This window comes from Grampus griseus (genome assembly GCF_964374135.1).
Source record: "Grampus griseus genome assembly, chromosome: 17".
In the NCBI taxonomy this organism is placed as follows: Eukaryota; Metazoa; Chordata; class Mammalia; order Artiodactyla; family Delphinidae; genus Grampus; species Grampus griseus.
Window position 1 is genome coordinate 68,482,317 of NC_139011.1, and position 21,455 is coordinate 68,503,771.

Below are 21,455 nucleotides of genomic sequence, written 5' to 3' on the forward strand. Positions count from 1 at the left end.
AGAAGTCCCGCTCTAGACCAGCAGGGGGGCTAAATATTGGAATCACCTGGGGGGCTTTTTCAACAACTGATCCCACCCCCCAGGAATTCTGATTTAAATAGCCCATCTCCCTAAGTGATTCCAAATGTGCAGGAAAGGTGGTTTAGCACCCAGAGTCCTCCAGTTCCCCCACGAGAACCTTTGAAATAGCCGCAGGTCTGGATGCTGCCGCCATGGAATCAGCACAGGGGCTCCCTGAAGCAGCTGCCCGTCCCGGTGCAGGTAGGAGCGGGGACCACGACCGGCTGGCCACAGCCAGGGGCCACAGCTCATCAAGACTGTTCACTGTGCATTTCGGAATGTGGACTCCCTGTAGAAATTTGCCATGGTAGATCAAAACACGAAGCCTGGAATGTTCTATGCCTGCGTGTTTAGCTCATCCTCAAACAAGTCTTTTGCAATTAGGGTAGCAGGAAGGTTGTCCAAAAAAGTTAGGGGCCTAAATTTGAAGAGCCAAAAAAAAAAAAAACGCCCCGAAAAACAAGAGGACAAAAAGAGGAGTTACCCTAATGAAGCGACACCCAGCAAACCCCTGCGGTGAGTCAGCACGGGGAGGCCCAGCCCCTTCGAGGGGAGCCTGGAGCTCAGCGCGGGGCTGGGCAGGGCTGTGTGTGGGCAGAAGCTGCTGCTTCTCGTCCCAAGACCAAGTCTGAACAGCAACTTCCCTCCCTCAGCTGCTTGAACTTTTTTTTTTTTTCCTCTGAGGCTGGAAAGAAGTGTCACATTTTGCTCCCTCCTAAGCCCTCTCCCCACGCTTTCCCAGGGACCGTGAGCTGTGTGGAGGGCGCGCTGGGAGCCACCTCCAGCCTCGGGTGGCTGTGACTGCAGGAAGAACTTTCAGCCCCTCTCATCCTCGCACTATGGAGTTCCTCGGGAAGCCCAGGAGCCAGAGAGCTGCTTTTCTGCCTCTCTGCTTGCTCTTTTTGAAGATTCTGCACCCAGGACACAGCCATCTTTACAGCAGCCGCTATGCGGGGTAAGTGGAGAGACTCTCATGTCCCGATCAGCTTGGACTCCGGTCAGGGGGCTGGTATGCGCCCGAGTGTACCTCACTTTCTCTGGTCCGTAGACTCTGCGTATGTAGAATCTGTATGCTTTCCTGGTCACCTAACAGTAAATGTATATGCAGTCCCTGGCTCTTTGGAGAGAATGTGGTGGACGCAAGTCTAGTTTCTCATACTGTTTATGATGTGCCAACCTCAGCCGTGGACCACTGTTGATGGGGATTCTGTCTTTGGAATAGTGGTGGTCAGTATGTGCAGTATTTGCCTTGGTGGTTGCTCGGCAGGAAGGATGCTGTTGTGACACGTGAATTGTGACCTGAAAACTAAAGCTTCCCCTTTAGGATTGTATGCAGAAGCCGTGGGTGGAAATTCACCAGTGATTAAAAATCGTGTGGGCATTTTTTTTTTTTTTGAGTGCTTGTTAGCCTACAGAGTGGTTATTAGATTTTCTAACCTGAGCGATGCAAATGAGTCAACTCAAAATAAGAGTAAACGTAGCCAACTGTAAAATTATGGGTGTTTTTCTGAAGGGAGAAACACAGAAGGGGAAAACCATTTGTATTTCCCCGCTCTGTGGGTCAGCACGCTTTGTGTTTGCTTCGCATAACGAGGCACGGGGCTGCGTGTAAAGCGGCTGGGACTGCGCATGTCCTATTATCCTGAAGAGTTGCTTCGAAATATGCAGCGAGTGCTTTGCTTGAATTTGCAAGGGGTCGTTCTTTGAATCTGGAAATTACGGCATTCCTGTATTTTAGGGCTGGAAGAGCCTTAAATAGCTCCTCTAGTTCCTTTCTACACAGGAGGAAAACCAGGGTCTTAATTTTTTTTTCTTATTTTAAAAATATTTATTTAGTTGAGGTGTAGTCGATTTATAATGTTGTTTCTTTTTTAAAATTTATTTAATTTTGGCTGTATTGGGTCTTCTTTGCGGCATGCTGGCTTTTTCTAGCTGCAGCGAGCGGGGGCTACTCTTCCCTGCAGTGCGCGGGCTTCTCATTTGCGGTGGCTTGTTGCGCAGCTCGGGCTCTAGAGCGCAGGCTCAATAGTTGTGGCGCACAGGCTTACTTGCTCTGCAGCAGGTGGGATCTTCCTGGACCAGGGCTCGAACCCGTGTCCCCTGCACTGGCAGCCAGATTCTGAACCACTGCACCACCAGAGAAGCCCTACAATGTTATATTAGTTTCAGGTGTACAACATAGTGATTCAAAAGTTTTAGAGATTTTACTCCATTTAAAGTTATTATAAAATATTGACTATATTCCCTGTGCTGTACAATATATCCTTGTAGCTTATTATTTTATTTTTTAACATCTTTATTGGAGTATAATTGCTTTACAATGTGGTGTTAGCGTCTGCTGTATAACAAAGTGAATCAGCTATACATATATCCCCATATCTCCTCCCTCTTGCGTCTCCCTCCCACCCTCCCTATCCCACCCCTCTAGGTGGACACAAAGCACAGAACTGATCTCCCTGTGCTATGCAGCTGCTTCCCACTAGCTATCTATTTTACGTTTGGTAGTGTGTATATGTCTATGCCACTCTCTGGCTTCGACCCAGCTTACCCTTCCCCCTCCCCTTAAATCTTTTTAAATAGACTACAGTTGCTCAATTATGGCCAGTTGAGGAAAACTTTCATATCCATCTGAATGACGGCCAGGTGTTGAAGCAAAGTTGTTCTTTCTAGGAATCGCGTAGAGAAGGATTTATAAGTGTGATCCTGGAAAAGAAAATTGTTTCTGTTTCTCTCCTGAAGAATCTGGGCACTGCTTTAGAGTTCCCCTGAATACAGTACTTACAGAGGAAATTGTTCCCTCAGTTTAAGGGGACGCAGGATGGGGGTGGAGGTGTTGGTGGGGATAAGGGCTATGGATGGTAATACAATCCCCAAATTTTCCACCTCGGTGTTCCCGGGAGAAACAGAGGAGTTAACATCTGAGCACTGCTCTTACGTCTCCTGGACACGCGGTCCGCCCTCGGAGCCCTGGGTAAGGAAAACGTGTTTAGTGACTGACGGTGCGGGCCAAGGTGTGGAGGCGTTTGCTCCGACTCTTAATGGATGTCAGGCCTGTGATAAACATATCACGGATTTAGATGCGCCCGTGCGATGTAGGACCTCGCTCCTCTGCTCAGAGGTAGCCCCGACCATAACGATTTCAGTGTGTGGCCCTCATCAATGGTAAGTGACCAGGCCTGTTTCAGGGGAGCAGGTGTGCACACTTCCCTAAACGCCACTTAGAAGAAACGAGGCCAAAGGCGGCGGCCTTTTCTTAGAGAATTTGGAATCTTTGTGGACGAAGTTGCACTACCTTTTCTGTTGTTCTGCAAAGAAAGTAATAGTTGCCATTTTCTCTTTGGCTGCTACCTAATAAGTTAGTCCCAAATGTACAAATGAAAGGTGACTGAAAGTTGGAAGAAAAAGATGAAACATGAGACACTGAAGGGAGCCTTCCCTGTCCATCACAGGAGAGCTTCTCCAAAACCAGAGAGGTTTCAGAGCATACTCACCATGGAAAATGGGGGATTTTTACCTTCCCTTCATTAGATACATGTCATTCTCTCATCACCAAAGACAGAAATTCTGCCTGGGTTTGGGATTATTTTGCTCTGCTTCCCCAGAAACTACTTTCTGCAAGTCTAGCTAAGAACCTGGTGGAATGACCTGGTAGAATAGTATTGAGCATTATTTTTATTGCCCATACAAATTTATCATTCTAAACCCTCATTTTTGTCCCTTAAGTAATTTGTTTTGGTGGTGTTGGTAGTAATTATGAAGCAGCCCTATTTCTTGCATTTTTGTTAAAAAAAATATTTTTGTAAGTCTTGGTTGAATATAATAATAAGTGATTATCATTTGCAAGACTCTGAGCATGGACAAAAAACAGAACACTCAGGGCAGACCAACGTGCTTCCTGAGAGCATCTAATGAGCCTAGTCTTCTTTCTGCACAAGCTGGTAACGATTGCGTGGTACCAGCTGTATCATAGGCGCTTGGGAAACAGCAGGTTTAAGCATCTCATGAAAAAAATGTAGAGACTATAAGGAAAATCTGACAAAAATGAATATCTTTTTGGATAACTACATCAAATTACACACAAGGAAGATTTAAAAATACATAGGAAAGGCATGAAGCTAAGTGTGGGAAATAACTTGACATCAAATAACATTTATTGATACTCTGTAAGCAGGCTTCAGGGGCTGCAAATGCATGTCAAACATTTAATGATAAACATCAGTGAATGAGACTCTGACTAGGGCAAATGTCAATCTGTGTTCTCTCCTTTTCCCTCGTCTCCTCGTATTCCTGGAAGCAGACCTAGTTATTTATTATACTGTGATCCTGAGGGCAAAAAATAAGGATCTTCTGCTTTACATGAAGTTAGGGTAGATTTTTCTAGTGACGGTAAAGGAGATCTAAGCCAGTGACACGATAAACCCTGGCAATGCTGAAGAACCAAAGTGGCTGTGATTCTTCAAGACCACTTGTTTGGTACTTTCTTCATGTATAATGTTTATAAGTCCTGAAGTTCAACTGCCTGGCTTTCGATTTCTGCTTTCCCACACCTAGTAGCTCTGTTACCTTGGGTAAGTTCCTTAACCTCTCTGAGCCTCAATTTCTTCACCTGAGACATGGAGACAATATTAGAACCTTCCCTGCCAAGTTGTGGGGATTAAATGCAATAGCATGTGTATTGTGTGGTTCTTGGCACTTAGCGGTCTTTCCACTCTGATAGCAGAGAAAGTGGCCATGGGCGTGTACCTCATTCCTTCAGTGAGTATTATTCCAGTGCCTACTTGTGCCCAGAGCATTGGTCAGTAGAGCTGAGGCCCTCTGAGAGCTTGCATTTAGCAAAGAAAGCAGCCCCACACATGATATTAAGATGTACACAGTGCTTGAGTGCTGTATGGGATGAGCAGCCTACTGTGGGAGCGTTAAAAGAGATCTAGGCACCAAGAAGGAGGGTAGAAATCCCTTCCCAGGCCTCCCCTATTCCGGTCACCCAGGCTTCAGGTACCTGGGCTGCGGGTGGAGAGAACACAGACTTTCTGCCACCAGAGCTGCTCCGGGGGACGGAACCCCCTGGTGCGGTGGGTCTGCCTGCGAGGCCTCCCGGACTCCTCCTTCCTCTCCAGCCCTGCGTTTGGTGAAGACCTGTTGCCTTCTCTTTTCTTTCTCGGGGAGAAGCTCCAGTGACCGGCCTCTTCCCCATGAGCATAGGCGTGTGCAGGCTGGTCACAGCCCACTTGCCCGCTGCTGCATCCTGATTAGCCAGTGTCCGTGCTGTACCCACCCCCATCCCTGTCCCCCATCCTGCCATCGCCCCCCCCCACACACCCCAGTTATTTGTCAAGTTCACTAGTCATCCATGAGAACGGGACATGGAGATCCAGGAATTAGACTTGAAGGAAATAAGACTTCTTAAGGCAGTTTGGTCCTCGAAATCCTGTAAGCAAAGAGGCCCCAAATTTGGATGTGACATTGAAGAGGACTGAGAAATACACAGACTCGGGAACAGATTTGACTTCAGGGGCGTCATCCCGTCTTCCACCTTACCTCTCTAGCTAGTCCCCTCCATCTCTCAACAGAAGCTTTTAAGTCTTTTGCCCTCTGATGGTGGCTTCCTTGGAATGTTCTGAACTTCTGGAAGCCTAGGGCTAGAGCACAAGAGATGAGCTGAGAGTTATCGTCTATGTTGGTGGTTAAAGCTCTTTTCAGATCGGATGGCCATGAATCCTCACTTGCCAGGGACTGTCCTGGTCTGCACCTGCTGTTCCGGGGTAGTAACTGGCAGTGTACCCCTTTCAGTCTGGCAAATTGTGGTGTCAGCCTGTTTATTCTCCACTGTGTTTGTTTCCTTAATGAGCTCTACTTTAGGTCTTCAACTATCCTCTTATTTCATTCTTTGTTTTTTGAATTGTATTTATTTTTTATACAGCAGTTTCTTATTTGTCCATTTTATACATGTTAGTGTATACATGTCAATCCCGGTCTCCCAATTCACCCCACCACTCCCTCCTCCGCCACTTTCCCCCTTGGTGTCCATACGTTTGTTCTCTACATCTGTGTCTCTCTTACTGCCCTGCATCTTATTTCTTAAAGAGCAAGCTTATCTCTAGTTCTTTCCATACCCCTAAAAAGAATCCTGCCTGTCCTCTCTTTTGTAATAGCCACCAGCCATATTTAGGACGTCTTTATATCAGCCTAGGTTGAGGTAACTTTCTGCTAGCTGATCTACCTTCCTATAGTCCTTTCTCAGACTGATGCTGTAAGACTTCTGTTGTGTTACTCTCTGGCTCAAAGATCTACTTTGGTTACCTATTGACAAGTCCATCAAATCCATTCTCTGCCAGGCCCTCAAGGCCTCTCTAATCAGACTCTGGTTCCTCTGTCTCTGTTTCACTCTCCTCAGCCCTGAAACTCCCCTGTTAATCAGAGAATAGAGAGCTTCAGCCTTGCTCATCTTTAACAAGGCAGGCAGGCCTTCCTCATAATAAGGGCCTAAAGCAAGGAGGAGGCATCTCAGATCATGAATGATAGATTGAAATATGCAGGGTAGATACAGAGTGGAGGCAGGAGGCTCTGGGAAGGGTGTATGGTGGGCTCTAAGGTTGCTTTTGAACTTTTGCCCCCGCAAGTTGGTCTGTGGTTAATACAATAGTTCTCTAGTGTCTTCTGGAAGTTCCTTTTAGCACTTGGCCCTAATTAGTGGGAGATTACTTTCGGTTTTCCTTAGGCACTAGCGCAAAGTGCAGCCCCCAAGTGTGGGTTGTTTATCAGCTGATTACACAAAAAGCTTTCTTCCCTGCCATATGTTGTGTGTCGGGACCTCCAGCTTTGCTTGTTAGGATGCACAGTGCTACAGCTCCCACCCCTGACCTGGACTCACAGACAGACGGTACTCCATAGGGATCAGCATTCCTCCTGCCCCTGAGCTGGTGGAAGGAGGAGCGTTTCCCTTGGAGCCCAGTCTGATGATGGAGCTTTTATTTTACGGCGCCAGGATACTTTCTGGGTAATGCCATTAAGCCTAATCACTTCCACCCTGTGAAAAGCAGTGAAGGATGTTAATGGTTCATGACTTCACAGCCTAGATTGTGCAAGCTACAAAAGCATTATGTTTTCTGTCTTTATACATGGAATTACCGAACGGAAAATTAAAACTTTTGTTGTTTTAGAGTCTTCATTATGATCAATCGGTAAATAACTAGAATATAGGATTAGAATTTGCTTTGCCAAATAAATGCCTTCCCAACCTGCCCCTGGGCGTTAACTTCTTTATGATAAAGCAGAATGCAGAATATGAAGCTTTAGGATCTGGTTCTTCGTAGTACAGTAAGTTTCCTTAAAGTTTTCTTATTAAAGGTTGAAGCAAATTTCTAAAGGGTTTCTTCAACAAAATTACCATCTTTGTTCTTTTTCTCAGCACACTTTGAAAATAGTAAAACATTTTCTTATTTTGATATCTATGTTATTAAGGATACTGTTGGGTTGTTTTGTTTTTCTTTCACTTTTTTTGCTAGAACAAAGACCCCAAAATTCAATGGCTTAAATGAGAAATTTACTTCTCTCTCATGTAAAAATCCAAAACTGGTATAGTTGATGGTGCCAGAGAATCAGGCTCCCTCTGTCCTATACCTCTGCTGTGCTCAACACTCATCTCCCAAATTTGTTAGGAAGGAGTCTTCCAGCTCTGCAGTCCAGCCAGCAGGAAAGTGGAAAGGGATGGTCACTCCTCTTTCCTTTAAAAGCACAGTCCAGAAGTTCAAACATCACTCCTTACTGGCCAGAATCAGTTAGATGCCCTCAGCTGCAAGGGAGGCTAGGAAATAATGGCCGGATCTGGAGGAACGTACTGTGAAATAATTAGCAATCTCTCTCTCTCTCTCTGTGGTCACTCTTATATTTAATGAATGCCAACCCATTCTTCCTTCCACTCGGTTCTCCTAAAGAAATAATCCACCCAAATGGGCACTCAGAATTTTGCACTTCAAGCTGATATAACAGTGTGCATTTTTATTCTGTATATGGTCTTTTAAAGTCAGAGCATCAGAACTGAAGGAGACCAAAAAAAAAAAAATCATAGTCCAATCCTTTTATTTAATACCTAAGGAAGCGGAACTCTAGAAAGGAAAAAGGATTTGCAGAGCTGATGGTGGAGTTGGGATGAAAGTCCAGGTCAGCCAAGTTCACAGCTTTTTTTTTTTTTTTTTTTTTTTTTTTACAACACTCTGGTGAATCCAGAAAACTTCTTACTCTTTTCTATTCCCTAGACTTGTTGGGGGTGAAGTAAAGTGAGTTGGCAAGGCTGAGAAGCGTTTCATGAGGGGGGATTTCATTTCATTTCTATAAACATTTGTATGGGATCTGGCCCTCTGCTAGTCTGGTACTACAGAGATGAAAGAACTGTCCATGTGCGCAGCATAATGAGTACTCGGGCAAGTAAACAAACAATTCCAACTCTGGGATCACTGTGCCCTTAGAGAAAACTCTTGGAGCTGGGTAAGTGCAGGAGAGGGTCATTAATCCAGACTGAAGGGTGGAGAGAGGTCAAAGAGGCTTCTTGGTTGCAAGATGAATCTTAAAAGACAAGCAGAAATTTGGGTGGATTATTAAATACGCAAGATATCTTACATTTTTCTTTTAGATGGTTGGTACTTAAAGGACATGAGCCTCACCTCAGTCAAAAAGAACAAGTAGAAATCAGGTTAAGGTTTTCCAGACACAGGGAATAAATTACATGCGCAAAGAACTATAGGTGAGAGAGCTTGTCAAGACTAGAAAATCAGAACAATTAAGCATGGCTGAAGTAAAGGGCATTCTCCTGGTGGGAGTACGGAGAGATGAGGTAAGGCTTCAAGGTCATGAATCACCTTATGGCCCCATAGTATGGAGTCCTGATTTCTCCCAAAGGTGACTGGGTGCTGATGAAGCATTTCACCAGGGAATTTAGATAATTAGATTTTTTTTGAGGAAAATTCCCTCTACCATCATTGAGAAGGGAAGATTGAGGGCTAAAGATTTGGAGGCAAGAAGACTGGGATATTATGGTGACCATGGTAACACAGCAGAGCCTGGCTTCTGGTAGTAACAATTGAAGGGAAAGTAGGAAACCAATTAAAGAAATGTTTAGGCTGCAACTAGAGAAAAGCCCGCAGGCAGCAATGAAGACCCAACACAGCCATAAATAAATAAATAAAATTAAAGAAAAAGACTCAAAACATACACATAATTTTAAAAAGTAAAAAAATAAAATGTATGTTTACAAAAAGAAAAAAATGTTTAGGTGGTGGAATTTTCACAATTAGATAACCAAAGGGGAGAAGAAAGAGGAAATAGTATAAGGTGATTCTCGGGATTAGTTAACAGGACTGAGCTCTTTGCAGAGAAGGTTAGTACTTTCTCGGATGTGTATGGTTTGAGATGCCTATGAAGGGCCTGATTGGATAGATGGGTGTAAAGCTCAAGGGAAAGATCTAGCCTGTAATGTAGATTCCAGTAACTGATGTGTAAAGAATTTCTTGAAACTTTGAGTGTAGGATGAAGCACCCAGGAGGCACTCACTACATGAAAAGAATAGAGGGGGAAAGCCAGGAATAAACCAGTAGAAAGGCCTAGAGAGAAAATAAGAAACCCAAGAAATGTCAGTTAAAGGGATGTAAGAGATCCGAGAAGGAAGAGGTCAGTCACATCAAGTACTGCAAAGGAGTGCCCGTTGGTTTGGCCATTAAGGAATCACTTGCATTATCATCAAAAATGCTCTTGGTGGAATGAGGAGTGAAAACCAGAGCACAGTAGGTTGAGGAATGAATGGGATGTGAGGAAATTAGTAGTGAGTGTAGACCATAATTTTAAGAAGCTTATCCATGAAGGAGGTAGGGGGGGAGGGTCAATAACTAGAGTTGAAGAGTTGAATCAGGTTGCTTTTACTTCTTAGGAAAGATACAGCCATATTTTATGCCAGATGGTAGGAATAAGAAAAGATAGCAAGATTATAGGTAAAGAAGAGGGAGGGGGAGAATGGTGGAGTAAGGTCTCTGAAGAGATAGAAATCTAGCTGCCCTCTCTTTTTAAAGTAGGTGGAGGGTCCTCATCCTAGAAGAGACAGTGGATAGAGAACCTGATAAAAAGAGAGACGATTTAAAGTGTTCCTGAGGGAGATGACTTGAACCTTCAGAAGGATCACCAGGCATTACTGAGGGCCCAGCTGATGGTAGAGATGAGTTTGTAAAGGAACCATGAACCCAGCTCCAGATTTTCTTGAGGATCATCCCATGTTTCCTCGTGTTATCTAGATTATGCCGCCCTGGACCCTCATCACTCAATCTGCTACAGTTCCATGAAAGGGTGAGGATATATCTTTAAATAAGCCCTTAAGAAGCTATAAAGCAAGTCAAGCAAGATCAATGTCCGAAATCTCCCCATCCATCCTCTGCCTTTCTTTTCTTTGTACCTGCAAGATGGGCTTCCATAGCTCTGTCTGGCACTCTTTCCCAGGAAGCAAATGCAGAGAAGGAGAGAAAGATGGGGGTCTTTCTTCCCCATCCCTCCCTCCTGCTTTCATCACTACAGTTCTGACGGCAGCCGCCAGCCTCTACAGTAATGGCTCCTGCTGGACAGCCTCTCCTCTAGGGGCCGGGTCATCCTGCCCTCGAGGAGGATAATTCCCTTTCTTCTTTTGTCCCTTCAGACACAGGAATCACTAACCTCTAGTTTAGTGAGAAACCAAGCTGGAATGGAAAGCAGAAAGAACACATGTTTAACTGAAGATTTGTGTTAGAGCAACTTCTGGAACTCAAAATGGTTCTAGGAGGAGGGCAGAAATGATACAGCAATGGAAGAGAGGATAAAGAAAAGACTGCCACTCCTTTGTATTTCTCTAGCATCAAATGAAACGATAAAGTGCTTTGTAAATCGAATCGTATTATAAAGTACTATATTAGGTAAATTATTACATCTGGAATATTAGTTGGAAAGGCTCTCGTGCAGATACATCCTGTTACAAAATTGATTACCTTTCCATTACCTTCTATCTTCCTGGTGAATTAAGTAAAAGACCCATGAAAATGGATCTTCTTAATCAAATAAATGGGCATCCCTCTCCCTCCTCCTGTCAGTTATCTGAGAACTGAAGGTACAGTCTTCTCTTCCCTCTTTCCAGTCGACCCATCCTACCTCATCTCAAAACACTTACCAAGTACCAAGAGTACCGATGATGACTTATCATTCCTTATCCCCAGGTAAGGTTAGGAATCATCAAAGGCAAGAGTGGTAGTCTCTGTATCCTGAGGGCTTATTTTATTTTTTTTTAAACATCTTTATTGGAGTATAATTGCTTTACAGTGGTGTGTTAGTTTCTGCTTTATAACAAAGTGAATCAGCTATACATATGTTTTAATCCATCAATCTAAACTGGAAAAAAAAACCCAAATGGAAATGCAAGTATATTAGGTCAACACACCGTCTTCCTGCTCTTTCTCGACCTGTTTTTTTAACACACACATCTTATATGTTTATAGCATTTCAGTCTTAGATTACCAACCAATGAAAGATGAAACTTCCACAGGATCACACATCTTATCACCGGATGAGAACGCTGGTCTATTTTTGCACCTACAGACTCTGTAGCCATTGCACATGTGACCTCATTTGCCATACTTTCATTTCCCCATCTACCTTTCAGACTGTCCTCCTCTTATCAGACTAATATATGAATCGCCTAAATGTTTACTAAGTTCCTTGTGATTTTTGTGAATGTAATGAGGACAAAAGACTTGTCATAAGATGGCTGGGGTCCTACTTGTAGCCTGTCAATCATGTTTCCGTGGAACATATGTAACGTGTATGTGATAATGTGATAGCAATATATTCGGCATCAGAATTACTAAACATATGGGAGGTTTGAGACATTTGGGAAAAGCCCGTGTAGCAAAATGTTTGGAGTAGTTAGAAATTTGCTGCTGAAAAAAAGACTCTAAGCCCTTGACTTTTAGGGCCTAAAATGAAGACACGTGGGGGAGGCTATTTCTCCCTAAGTTTTCAGATCTCTGTGTAGAAGCAGTAGGGAACAGACTGCAAATGGCAGGTAGAAAAGCATCTTAATATGATACCTGAGAGGAAAACCGCATTGGTATTCCAGAGAGAAACGTAGTCTGCCTTGTTTCCTCTGTCTCACTTAAGGATTTCTTCTTTCTCTCTTTCCCTAGGAGCCTAGTTTGTTGCTCCGCAACAGCTGCTCTAAGAACTCTCCAATTACTTCATGCCCCCAATCCACCTGACCCTCCCTTCTCACCCCCAACCCCAAGCCTTTTACTTACAGGAGCAAAGAAATGTATCTTTTTCTTTACTTTCAAGATGGGGGCGATGTGGCTTCTATCCTGAGTCATCTTTGTTTCCGTGGTTTCTGCCTAAAACTACACAAGGTCCCTTATCCTGGCTCTCGCCTTTCTAAAAAACATCTCATTCATTCAATCAACACTATTTATTGAGTGCCTACTGTGTGCCCAACACTATTTTAAGTCCTAGGAACACAGGAGTTTAGGTGCTCAGAATATAGCACTGCTTGAGGCACTAGTGAATGAAATCGTCTCTCCTGGGATTTACATCCTAATGGGATGACAGAAAAGTAATAAACCGTGGTGTTAAGTTCTGATAAAGGTTATGAAGATAGTTAAAGCGTAGAGAGGGGATAAACGGTGTCATGAGAAGAGTAAAGTGAGACCAGGAGCCATGTGAATATCTCAGGGTAGAAATTTCCCCATGGGAAACAGCAAAGTGGGGTGGGAGCCTGTTTGGCTGGTCCCTGGACAGGGACCACGGTTCTGGGCCGGCAGCATCAGCATCACCTGGGAACTTGTTAGAAATGCAAATATGCAGGCCACACCCTCCCCGCCCTGAGGAACTCTGGGGGTGGGCCCAGCAGCTCGGGCTACAGGGAGCCCTCCAGGTGACGTAAGCTAAAGTTTGAGAACCACTGTGGAGAGTCAGCACCGAGGTGACACGGCTGGAACTGAGCCTTGGGGGGCACAGTTACCGTTTGTTCCTGCTGCTGCCCTGCAGGTAGACCTCTTTTTCCTCTTAACACTGTGAACAATCTCCATCGCCACCACCTCTCTTCCTCTGCACCTTGGTCCAGGCAGCACATATTTCTGGGGAAGCTCTCCCTCCCCCATGCCTGCGAGCCTTTCAGGAGCCCTTCGAACACGGTTCCTCCAGCAAGAGCTCCCCATCAATCAGCTGTGATGGTTCCCTCCTCCGAGATCCCACAGCGCTCGCTCTGTCATTTATAGCCATCACTGCATACTGCTGGGCATTACAGTTGTTTGTGGATGTCCCGTCTTTCCTTTTCATTTATAAGCAAGTTGAGAGTAAGGTGCTATATCGTATTTTTATCTGTATTCTCGTAGTCCCCAGATAGTGTTTGGCATATTCAGTAAAAGTTTAGATGGATGGAAGGGAGGAAAGGAAGGGAGGGAGGAAGAGAGATTGGCAAAGATGGAAACTAATAAACTAGGAATTGGACTGCTGACATCTGCAGGCAGTTTTGCCAGACTAGGTAGTGAGAAACAGAAGCCACTTAGCCCCCTAGAGCTGCAGGAGGGATGTGGGGAGCCCTAGGACCACCTGGGTGTGCCTCGATGCAGTATTCTCCAGCCTCCTGTCACCTTCTCCCTGCTCACTCTGTCTTGGGTATCACCTATCCAACTACCCAAATCTGGTCTCGGGTGTTTTACTTGTGCGGGCTCCTAAAATGCTTTGAACAACGTTCTGACTCCCGGGAGGCGATCTGAGGTGAAGCTGTCGTTTCCTGCGAGTGCCAGAAGGGGCACCGGCGGGCCAACGTGATTATTCGCCACTGCCTTTTACCAGATTTAGAGACGTGATCCTCCTTTTTGTCATGGTTATTTCACCCTCTCAGGAATATATACCAATGCGTTTGAGATGATAGATGGCTCCTTAATCATCGATTCACGTTGAGTTTAACATCTCTAGTCTTTGAATAATTTTTATGAACCAAAGGACTTCTGTTTCCCGAAAACTGGGTTCACCTCTTGGGGGCTGTCAAGCCGGAAGACACAACCAAGCCAGGGATCAGAAGGAAGGATTTACTCCTTGCAGTGAGTAAGGAGAACACAGGGCATCTTTCCCAAAGAAGTGTCTCCCTGCACAGCAAGATTGGAGAACTTTTAAGCTAAGGGTACACACATATTCCTGAAGGTGACAGTCTAAGCTTTAGTTGACTGAAGTCACAAGGGTCAGAAAAGGTCAACGTCATCGCTTAGGTTCCACTTGATCTGGTGGTTGAGGGGTCAAGGGGGGTTTGAATTCTGCAAAACAGCTCAAGAACATGCTTGAGCCGGCGGTATTTACAACTGATTTATTATCTTTGCTCTTGTTACTTCTCTTGCCCGATAACAGCCAGTTTGTTCCTGCATTATTCTGTTCCCTTAAGATCACTAATTACTGAGACCTGTTCAAGGGCAAACACTGTGGCCCTGGCTTAGATCACAACATGACTTAGACCAAAAATGGCTTCTCTCATGTCAAGAAGGTCATGCCTGGTACTCTTTCTCCGGGGACCCCCTACCCTATCTGCTTACACTTCCACATTCTCTCTCAGAACTTAATTGTCCACATTCTTCCTTTTAGCTCATCTTTTTCTAAGTGTTTATGTATCTTGATGCAGTATGTCTGATTTCAATTCCTATGCTCAGTTCCCCTACTTAATATAAATTCCGAGTACCACAGAAACGGCCCTGGAGAGCAGAGGCAGTCTTCCTTTAAAATAAGATAACAATAAAAATTTGAACAGATACAATTGATCAAATAGAGTGTTATGTGGTTCGCAGTGTCCTGAGACTGACAGCATTCCCTGCTTGGAGCTCAGCACACTTCCCATGACAGCAGTCAAGGTGAGTAAAATCTGTAACCGTCCAGGCAGAAATTGTGTGAAATCAGTTGGCCCCTGTGACAAAGGCTTAACCTCTTAGAAAGCCTTGAGGGAAGGAGTTGTGGAAAAAAGAGGGGAGAGTTGAGGACCAGCTGAGGAATAGCAGGAGGAAGGTCCCAAGGTTGGAGAATTACTCTCCAGTTTTGAAGCTAACACATAGCTTCTCAAGAAAACATACGACATGAAATGCCAAAGGACTTGCCACCATCTTGGCCTCCTTCTTGTAGGTGAAAAAGCATTTGGTTTTTCCTTTAATACAATTTATATAGAGAGCATTTAACTACAGGTTGAATAGCTCACCATGGGCATAGCTATTGGTAGGTAAGTTCTTTCTAGGAAAGCAATCTTAATAAGAAAAAGAGGAAGTGGTAAAGTGGAATATTGCCAATTCAAACATTCAGTTAATGCCCTCAATTAAGCCTTCTAAACCAACCAGTGGAAAGATGCAAAATCAACATGGTGGCCCAGTCTCACTGGTATAATAGCCAATTGCAAGTACTTAAAGGAATGACTTACTGAGAATAGAAAAATTTCATGGTAAATATTTAGCAAAGGTTTTGTATACTGACACATACTGTACACTTTAGTTAAAAATTATGCACCACTTCTGGTAAACATATTGTATCTTTAAGTATTAATTACTCCAAAGATTCTTTTATTTCATAGTACAATGGGAAGCCAGTTCATTTCATCCAACTAGAAATATCCATTAACTTCAAAAAATAGAAATGACCAAATGGGGGCCCGTGAGAATAACGTACGCGAAGCGGTAAGACCTGTAACTTTCTTTACCTGCTCTCATCATTAAGAACAACACAGGCATCTTGCTTTCACCGTTCAAGCAGAATTCACATTGTCCTTACTTTGTAAAATACCTTATATTCTTTATCTTTTTGTTTTATCAGCATCTGACAGCTTATGGGGATACCCACTTAATAATTTGGCTAAAGCCTGCAAGCCCATCTCTCTTGCCACTAATAGAGGGAAATAATTGTTTTCTTCCATAGCATTTATCTTCCAAGACATCACTTAACTTCCTCCTGAGCTCTCAGAATGCTCTTTGGTATCACTTATCATTTTGAATTATAATTGTCTGTTTAATTGTTAGTTCTTTCTGACGAACTGTATACTCTTTGGGGGAAGGAAACGTTCTTCCTCAAGTCCAGTCTCTACACAGAGCGCAGATACCTATACGTTTTATTGTTGTTACCCCTCTACCCACTGAAGTTGAACCACAGTAAGTTGCTAATATCTGACGATCTGAAATAGCAATTTCATGTGGTTCAACCTAATTATAAGCTTTAACTAACTGAAAAATGAGGATATAGATACATTTTTTAATGATGTGGAAATACTAGCAGCTTATAGGCAGATTGTCCACTAATCTATCAAGTTTACAGAGTGGATTGCCAGAGTTTCTAAACTTCAGCGTTGAAAATAAATCACCAGGGGATCTTGTTAACAAAGCAGATTTGCTTGAAGAGGGCTGGGGTAGAGCCTGAGGCTCTGCATTTGTAGCAGACTCTCAGGCACTGCTGATGCTATGGCTTGCAGGCCATGCTTTGCATGGCAAGGTTTTGGATCTCAGCATGAGGAGTCAGGACATATAAGCTCTAGATCTGCTACTAGCTATCTGTGTGACTTTAATAAGTTACTTCATCTTTCAGGGCCTTGCTTTCTGTAACGTCTGAGGGTTCAATTAGGGGGTCAGTTCCTTCCAAGTGTTTATGATCTGCTAGGGTCATGTTTACATATGTGATTAGAAAGTTCATACAGCATAAAGGTTCGAAGCACCAGCTCCAGCCTCAGACCGCTGGGTTCACATCCCGGCTTCGCCACTTTCTAGCTAAGTGACCTTGGAGGGAGTGAGTTCATCTTTCTGTGCCTCAGGGTTCTCATCTGTAGAACTGAACTGATACTGAATTAGTTTCTATGCAAAATGCTTACGACAGAGCCTAACACATGTAAACTCAATCCATTTACTCTGTTTGTGGCACTGATGTTTTCTGTGGTTTCATTTCTAGGAAGCTTTCTTAAGGGAATTATCTGAAATATGGGCAAAGGTTTAGAGTGTGTAGAGAGATGTTTTATCACCAATTTATCCTCTCAAAACCTGGGAAGCTACCTACATGCTCAACAAAGAGGCTTGTTTAGTGCAGATTATGGAATCTTTTGTGCCCATTGTAAACATCTACAAGAAATTGTTAATGCTTGAGATGTAATCTGAAATGGGGAGAAAACAGGATACAGAGCCGAATTAACAGCTCGAGTTTAACTATGACTTATTACATAGGATATAGTTAACTATATCTGGGGAAAAATGCTCAGATATTAAGTGATTATTATGACCAAGTGATAGCACTTTAAGTGATCTTTTTTCCTTCCCTCTCATACTTTTTTCTCTATTTACTAATTGTACATGAAGCATGAGTGACTTTTATATTCAGAGAAAAAGTCATTTTAAACGTGTACATTCCCTCCCCCATCCCTTCCCATCCCACAAAAAAATCAACCCTATAGCAAGGAATTCGTCTTCTGTGGTGCCTTATGCCAAAACTACTCTAGAAGCATTGCAAATAAGAATCAGAAGTCAGTAAATTTAATAATATAACACTCAGTGCTAATTAATGACTGAACATTTTATATTTCGGAACGAAAATGAGATTGTCGGGTATTCCAATGAAGCATTAAATGGCGAAAGCGGATGCCTTGCTGCGTGTCACGCAGACTCTGGGGAGACTGAACCACACGAGCAGGGCTTAAGGCTTTTCAGTTTAGAGTAATACCAGAAACAGCCACCGTCATGCTGCTGTGTGTTTAAGTAGATGGAGTCTCAAAGAGAAATTCTTCGGTGGTCTCAATACCACAGTCCGTTTAAATCTGTATTTAGAGGTTTATTTAGAAGTCAATACAGTGGGTCAGGAAAAGGCATTTGAAGTGACTGGGGGTAGAATCCATTATGCTTTCACATATATCCCCCATGACGTATATTTTTCCCGGCCTGAGCTTGCCCGTTATACTTTAAGAAGAAATTCAGGAAAAACGTTTGCTAGCAGTTTCGCACACCATAAAGCTGCCATAACAGTGATAATCAAAACCTAGACCAAGTTGAATGTCTTCTGACTTGCTGACGAAGGTTAAAGGCTATTTCATCTTGCCTCTATGGAGCATAAATTGTGGGGAAAGTTTGTCTGCATAAATTATTTTTACTACTACGCCACTGCCTGATAAAAGCCCCCATGCTTATTTTTTATCTAACTTTTTAGTACTTTGAACTTCTCACTTTTGGGGTACACATCACCTATGATGTACGGTTGCTTGATTTTCTCCGGAACCAGTAACCTCAACCTCACAACTGCAATAAAGTAACTTCTGAATAAAAATCACGTTTCAATCACTTGCAAATCATTGTTCATTGTCTCCCTCTCACTCTCATGCATTCTAGAACTTTGATTAAAAAGAATTTTGTCTTCAAACAGGCTTTTGGTTAAAGAATATTGAAAAACGATTTGCAGCTAACTGTGTAACTGAATGCAGTTTAACTGTGGGTGACTCATTGTGTCATTCAGGGAAATAGATCGCCAAAGTAGGCTGCCAAAAAAATCTAGCATTTATTTGATCTCATCCTTATGATAATTTTTATTTTGTATGCTTTATAATATACATAATATGTTGGTAAATTAAATACTACATGTAAATGACTTAAAATACATAGAGACTGGAGCACTCACAATATTTAATCCTGGAGGTTTGAAAATAGAGATGAGGATAATCTCAAAGTTCTGTCAAGTCAGTCAACAATACCATATACTGGGACCTATGTTCATTCGTTTGTCAAATTTTCACTGAGCCACCTCTATGTCCCAAGTTGTTTCAGATATTAGGAATATAAAGGGCTATAGGAATAAGGCAGGCGAAGCCCCTGTTCTTGTGAAGCCCATATTTTCATGAGGGAGACAGGCAGTGCACAAGTCAACAAGCAGTAATTACAGATTCTTACAAGAGGTGTGATAGAAACAAGACTGTATGATTTCATTTATTCATTCAACAAATAGTTTTTGGTCATCTGCTATGTACCTACTACTGTGCTAAGCATCCCACACAAAATAGATGTGGGCTTTGCTTTTGCTGAGTTTACATTTCAGTTGAGGTGACAAATGTTAATTATAACGATGATTAAAGTTACAAAGAAGTAGTACAGTGTCCTACCAATTCAGAAGGAACTGACAGCTAAAAATTGGGGGATAGAGAGCGCTTTTGGAGGCTATTATGTTAGGCAGGGTTTTGAATGATGAGTTTACTGGGAGTGGTGATTATAGCAGAGAGAAACTGATGAGCGATGTGCTCTCCATCCAGGGAGAAAGGAGCAAGGGGCACATGATGTTCCCACTGTGTACTTTGTGTGGTTTTAAAAGAAAATCTGGCCCGAGAGCTTACTGTCATTTGTATGTAGTACCTGAGACTTTGCAAAGCCCTTGCTCATGGACTCTCACCCACTGCTCCCCTCACATGTGGCACGCAAGTAAGTGCTTTAAATGCTTATGTATGTTTTAAAAAAAAAAATGCATGTGCCTTTCCTAAACTCTAGAGCTGGCTGTGGTCCTTCCATTGTCGGGCACACCTGAAGTCGTGACATGGTGCTCTCTGGGGCCCTTTGCTTTGTGTACAGAGCTTTCTGAATATTAGCTTTTGGCTTCAAGAGGCAGTTGAGCTGCTGTGAGTTGGCCGCAGAGTTGAGAAGGAGGACCGCAGGGAAATGTCCAAAGGAAAATTCAGATGTGATTAGTAGGTATGTGAGGTTTCCCAAAGGCAACACGGCACGTGAGGAATTGGACCCAAATGCCAAGAGTCTCTACAGGCAGAGAACGAATGTGAATGTGAGAAGGTCGTGCAAGAAGGGTTACACCTTCGATTCAGTATTCAGATAGAAACACACACTTTGTCTACATTTTCAACACAGGAATCTCTAGAAGCAGTGTGCGAGAGTGAAAAAATATCACTAGGGCTTCCCTGGTGGCGCAGTGGTTGAGAGTCCGCCTGCTGATGCAGGGGACATGGGTTCGTGCCCTGGTCCGGGAAGATCCCACATGCCGCGGAGCGGCTGGGCCCGTGAGCCATGGCCGCTGAGCCTGCGCATCCGGAGCCTGTGCTCCGCAGCCAGAGAGGCCACAGCAGTGAGAGGCCCGTGTACCGCAAAAAAAAAAAATCACTGGATGTGTATCCTTTGCTCATTTTTCTTTGGCTTCTTTTGCTTTTTCCTTTTTGATATCAATTTTCAAGTGACTCACATATTAGGGATGTTAATCCTTTGTAATGTATAAATAACATAATTTTTTTTTTTTTACCGATTATCATTTGTCTTGAATTTTTCTATAAGGCAAAAGACAATATACATAATTTTAATGCTTATAAATTCAAATCTGCCTTTAATTTGTCCTCCTTTGTGACATTTAGATTTATCTTATTTAAAATGTCAAATATCTCTTCTGCTCAGAGTTATACACTTTGAGTTCTAGGGTTTTTCTTCTGCTTTGGCAGTCTTTTTCTTTAGGCCTTTATTCTGTATGGATTTATTTTTTTACATGGTGTGAGGAGAAACATAACTTCATTTTATCCTGGAGGGCCATTCACAAAAGAGGACATGCAAAGAGCCAATATACATGAAAAGGTGCATTTCACTCACAGGGAAATGCAAATGAAAGCAATAAAATGGCATTTTGCGTATATCAGGTTAGGAAAACTGAAAAGATTGAAAATGCTCCACGCTGGTAAAGGTGTGGAAAAAGCGGGAGCTCTTGTACAGTGGAGGTGGAAATGAGAAGTTGCTACACATTCCTTGGAAAGTAATCCGGCAGAATCTAGTGAGAGTTAAGATCCTTGCACCCTTGCGCAGTGCGATCCCATTCGTTAGAAAATACCTGTCAAAATAAAAACTAGCATGTGTGTTACGGGTTTAATGCGATGCTATATATAGTAACTTTTAAAAAGCCTGAAAACAAAGTCTATCAATGAGGGAATTATTGGAAAAATCATGATATCTGTCTATACTGTGCAGTATTATGAAACTCTTATAAAGAACGCATTATGGGCAGAGGAATGTGCGTGATGTATTAAATGAATATAGAAAGTTTTAGAGAATGTGTATGTGCTTATTTTTTAAATGTGCTAGCTTTTGCATTATAGGGAAGTTTCTTTGGGATGTTGTCTGTGTTGATTCTTTGCTGCTTTTTAGGAGATGGGGAGTGGTATTTTGTGAAGGTAGCAGTGGTATTTTGGTGAAGGTAGCAATAGCTTTCTCCCTTTTAATATTAAAATGATCTGATATAGCAACATGGGAGACTTAATTTTATCATGTAATTATGTATTTCATAAGAACTAGACTAAGAGGAAACCTGGGTTCTGTTTTGACTTGCATATCTTGGGATGTCATTGTGTTCCTAATATCTCTTCTTCCAACACATGT

The 21,455-nt window shown here is 43.0% G+C and overlaps 1 protein-coding gene across 1 annotated transcript in view; it reads left to right on the top strand.

Annotated features, from left to right (window-relative positions):
* Positions 1–899: 899 nt before the first annotated feature.
* CPA6 (carboxypeptidase A6) overlaps positions 900–21,455 on the top strand; it is a gene marked incomplete at both ends in the record, with an annotated part of 262,208 nt that continues 241,652 nt past the window's right edge. Inside the window, one exon of the mRNA XM_082675155.1 lies at positions 900–1,015. Coding sequence (XP_082531281.1) covers positions 900–1,015 — 116 coding nt within the window. The remainder of the gene's footprint in view (positions 1,016–21,455) is intronic.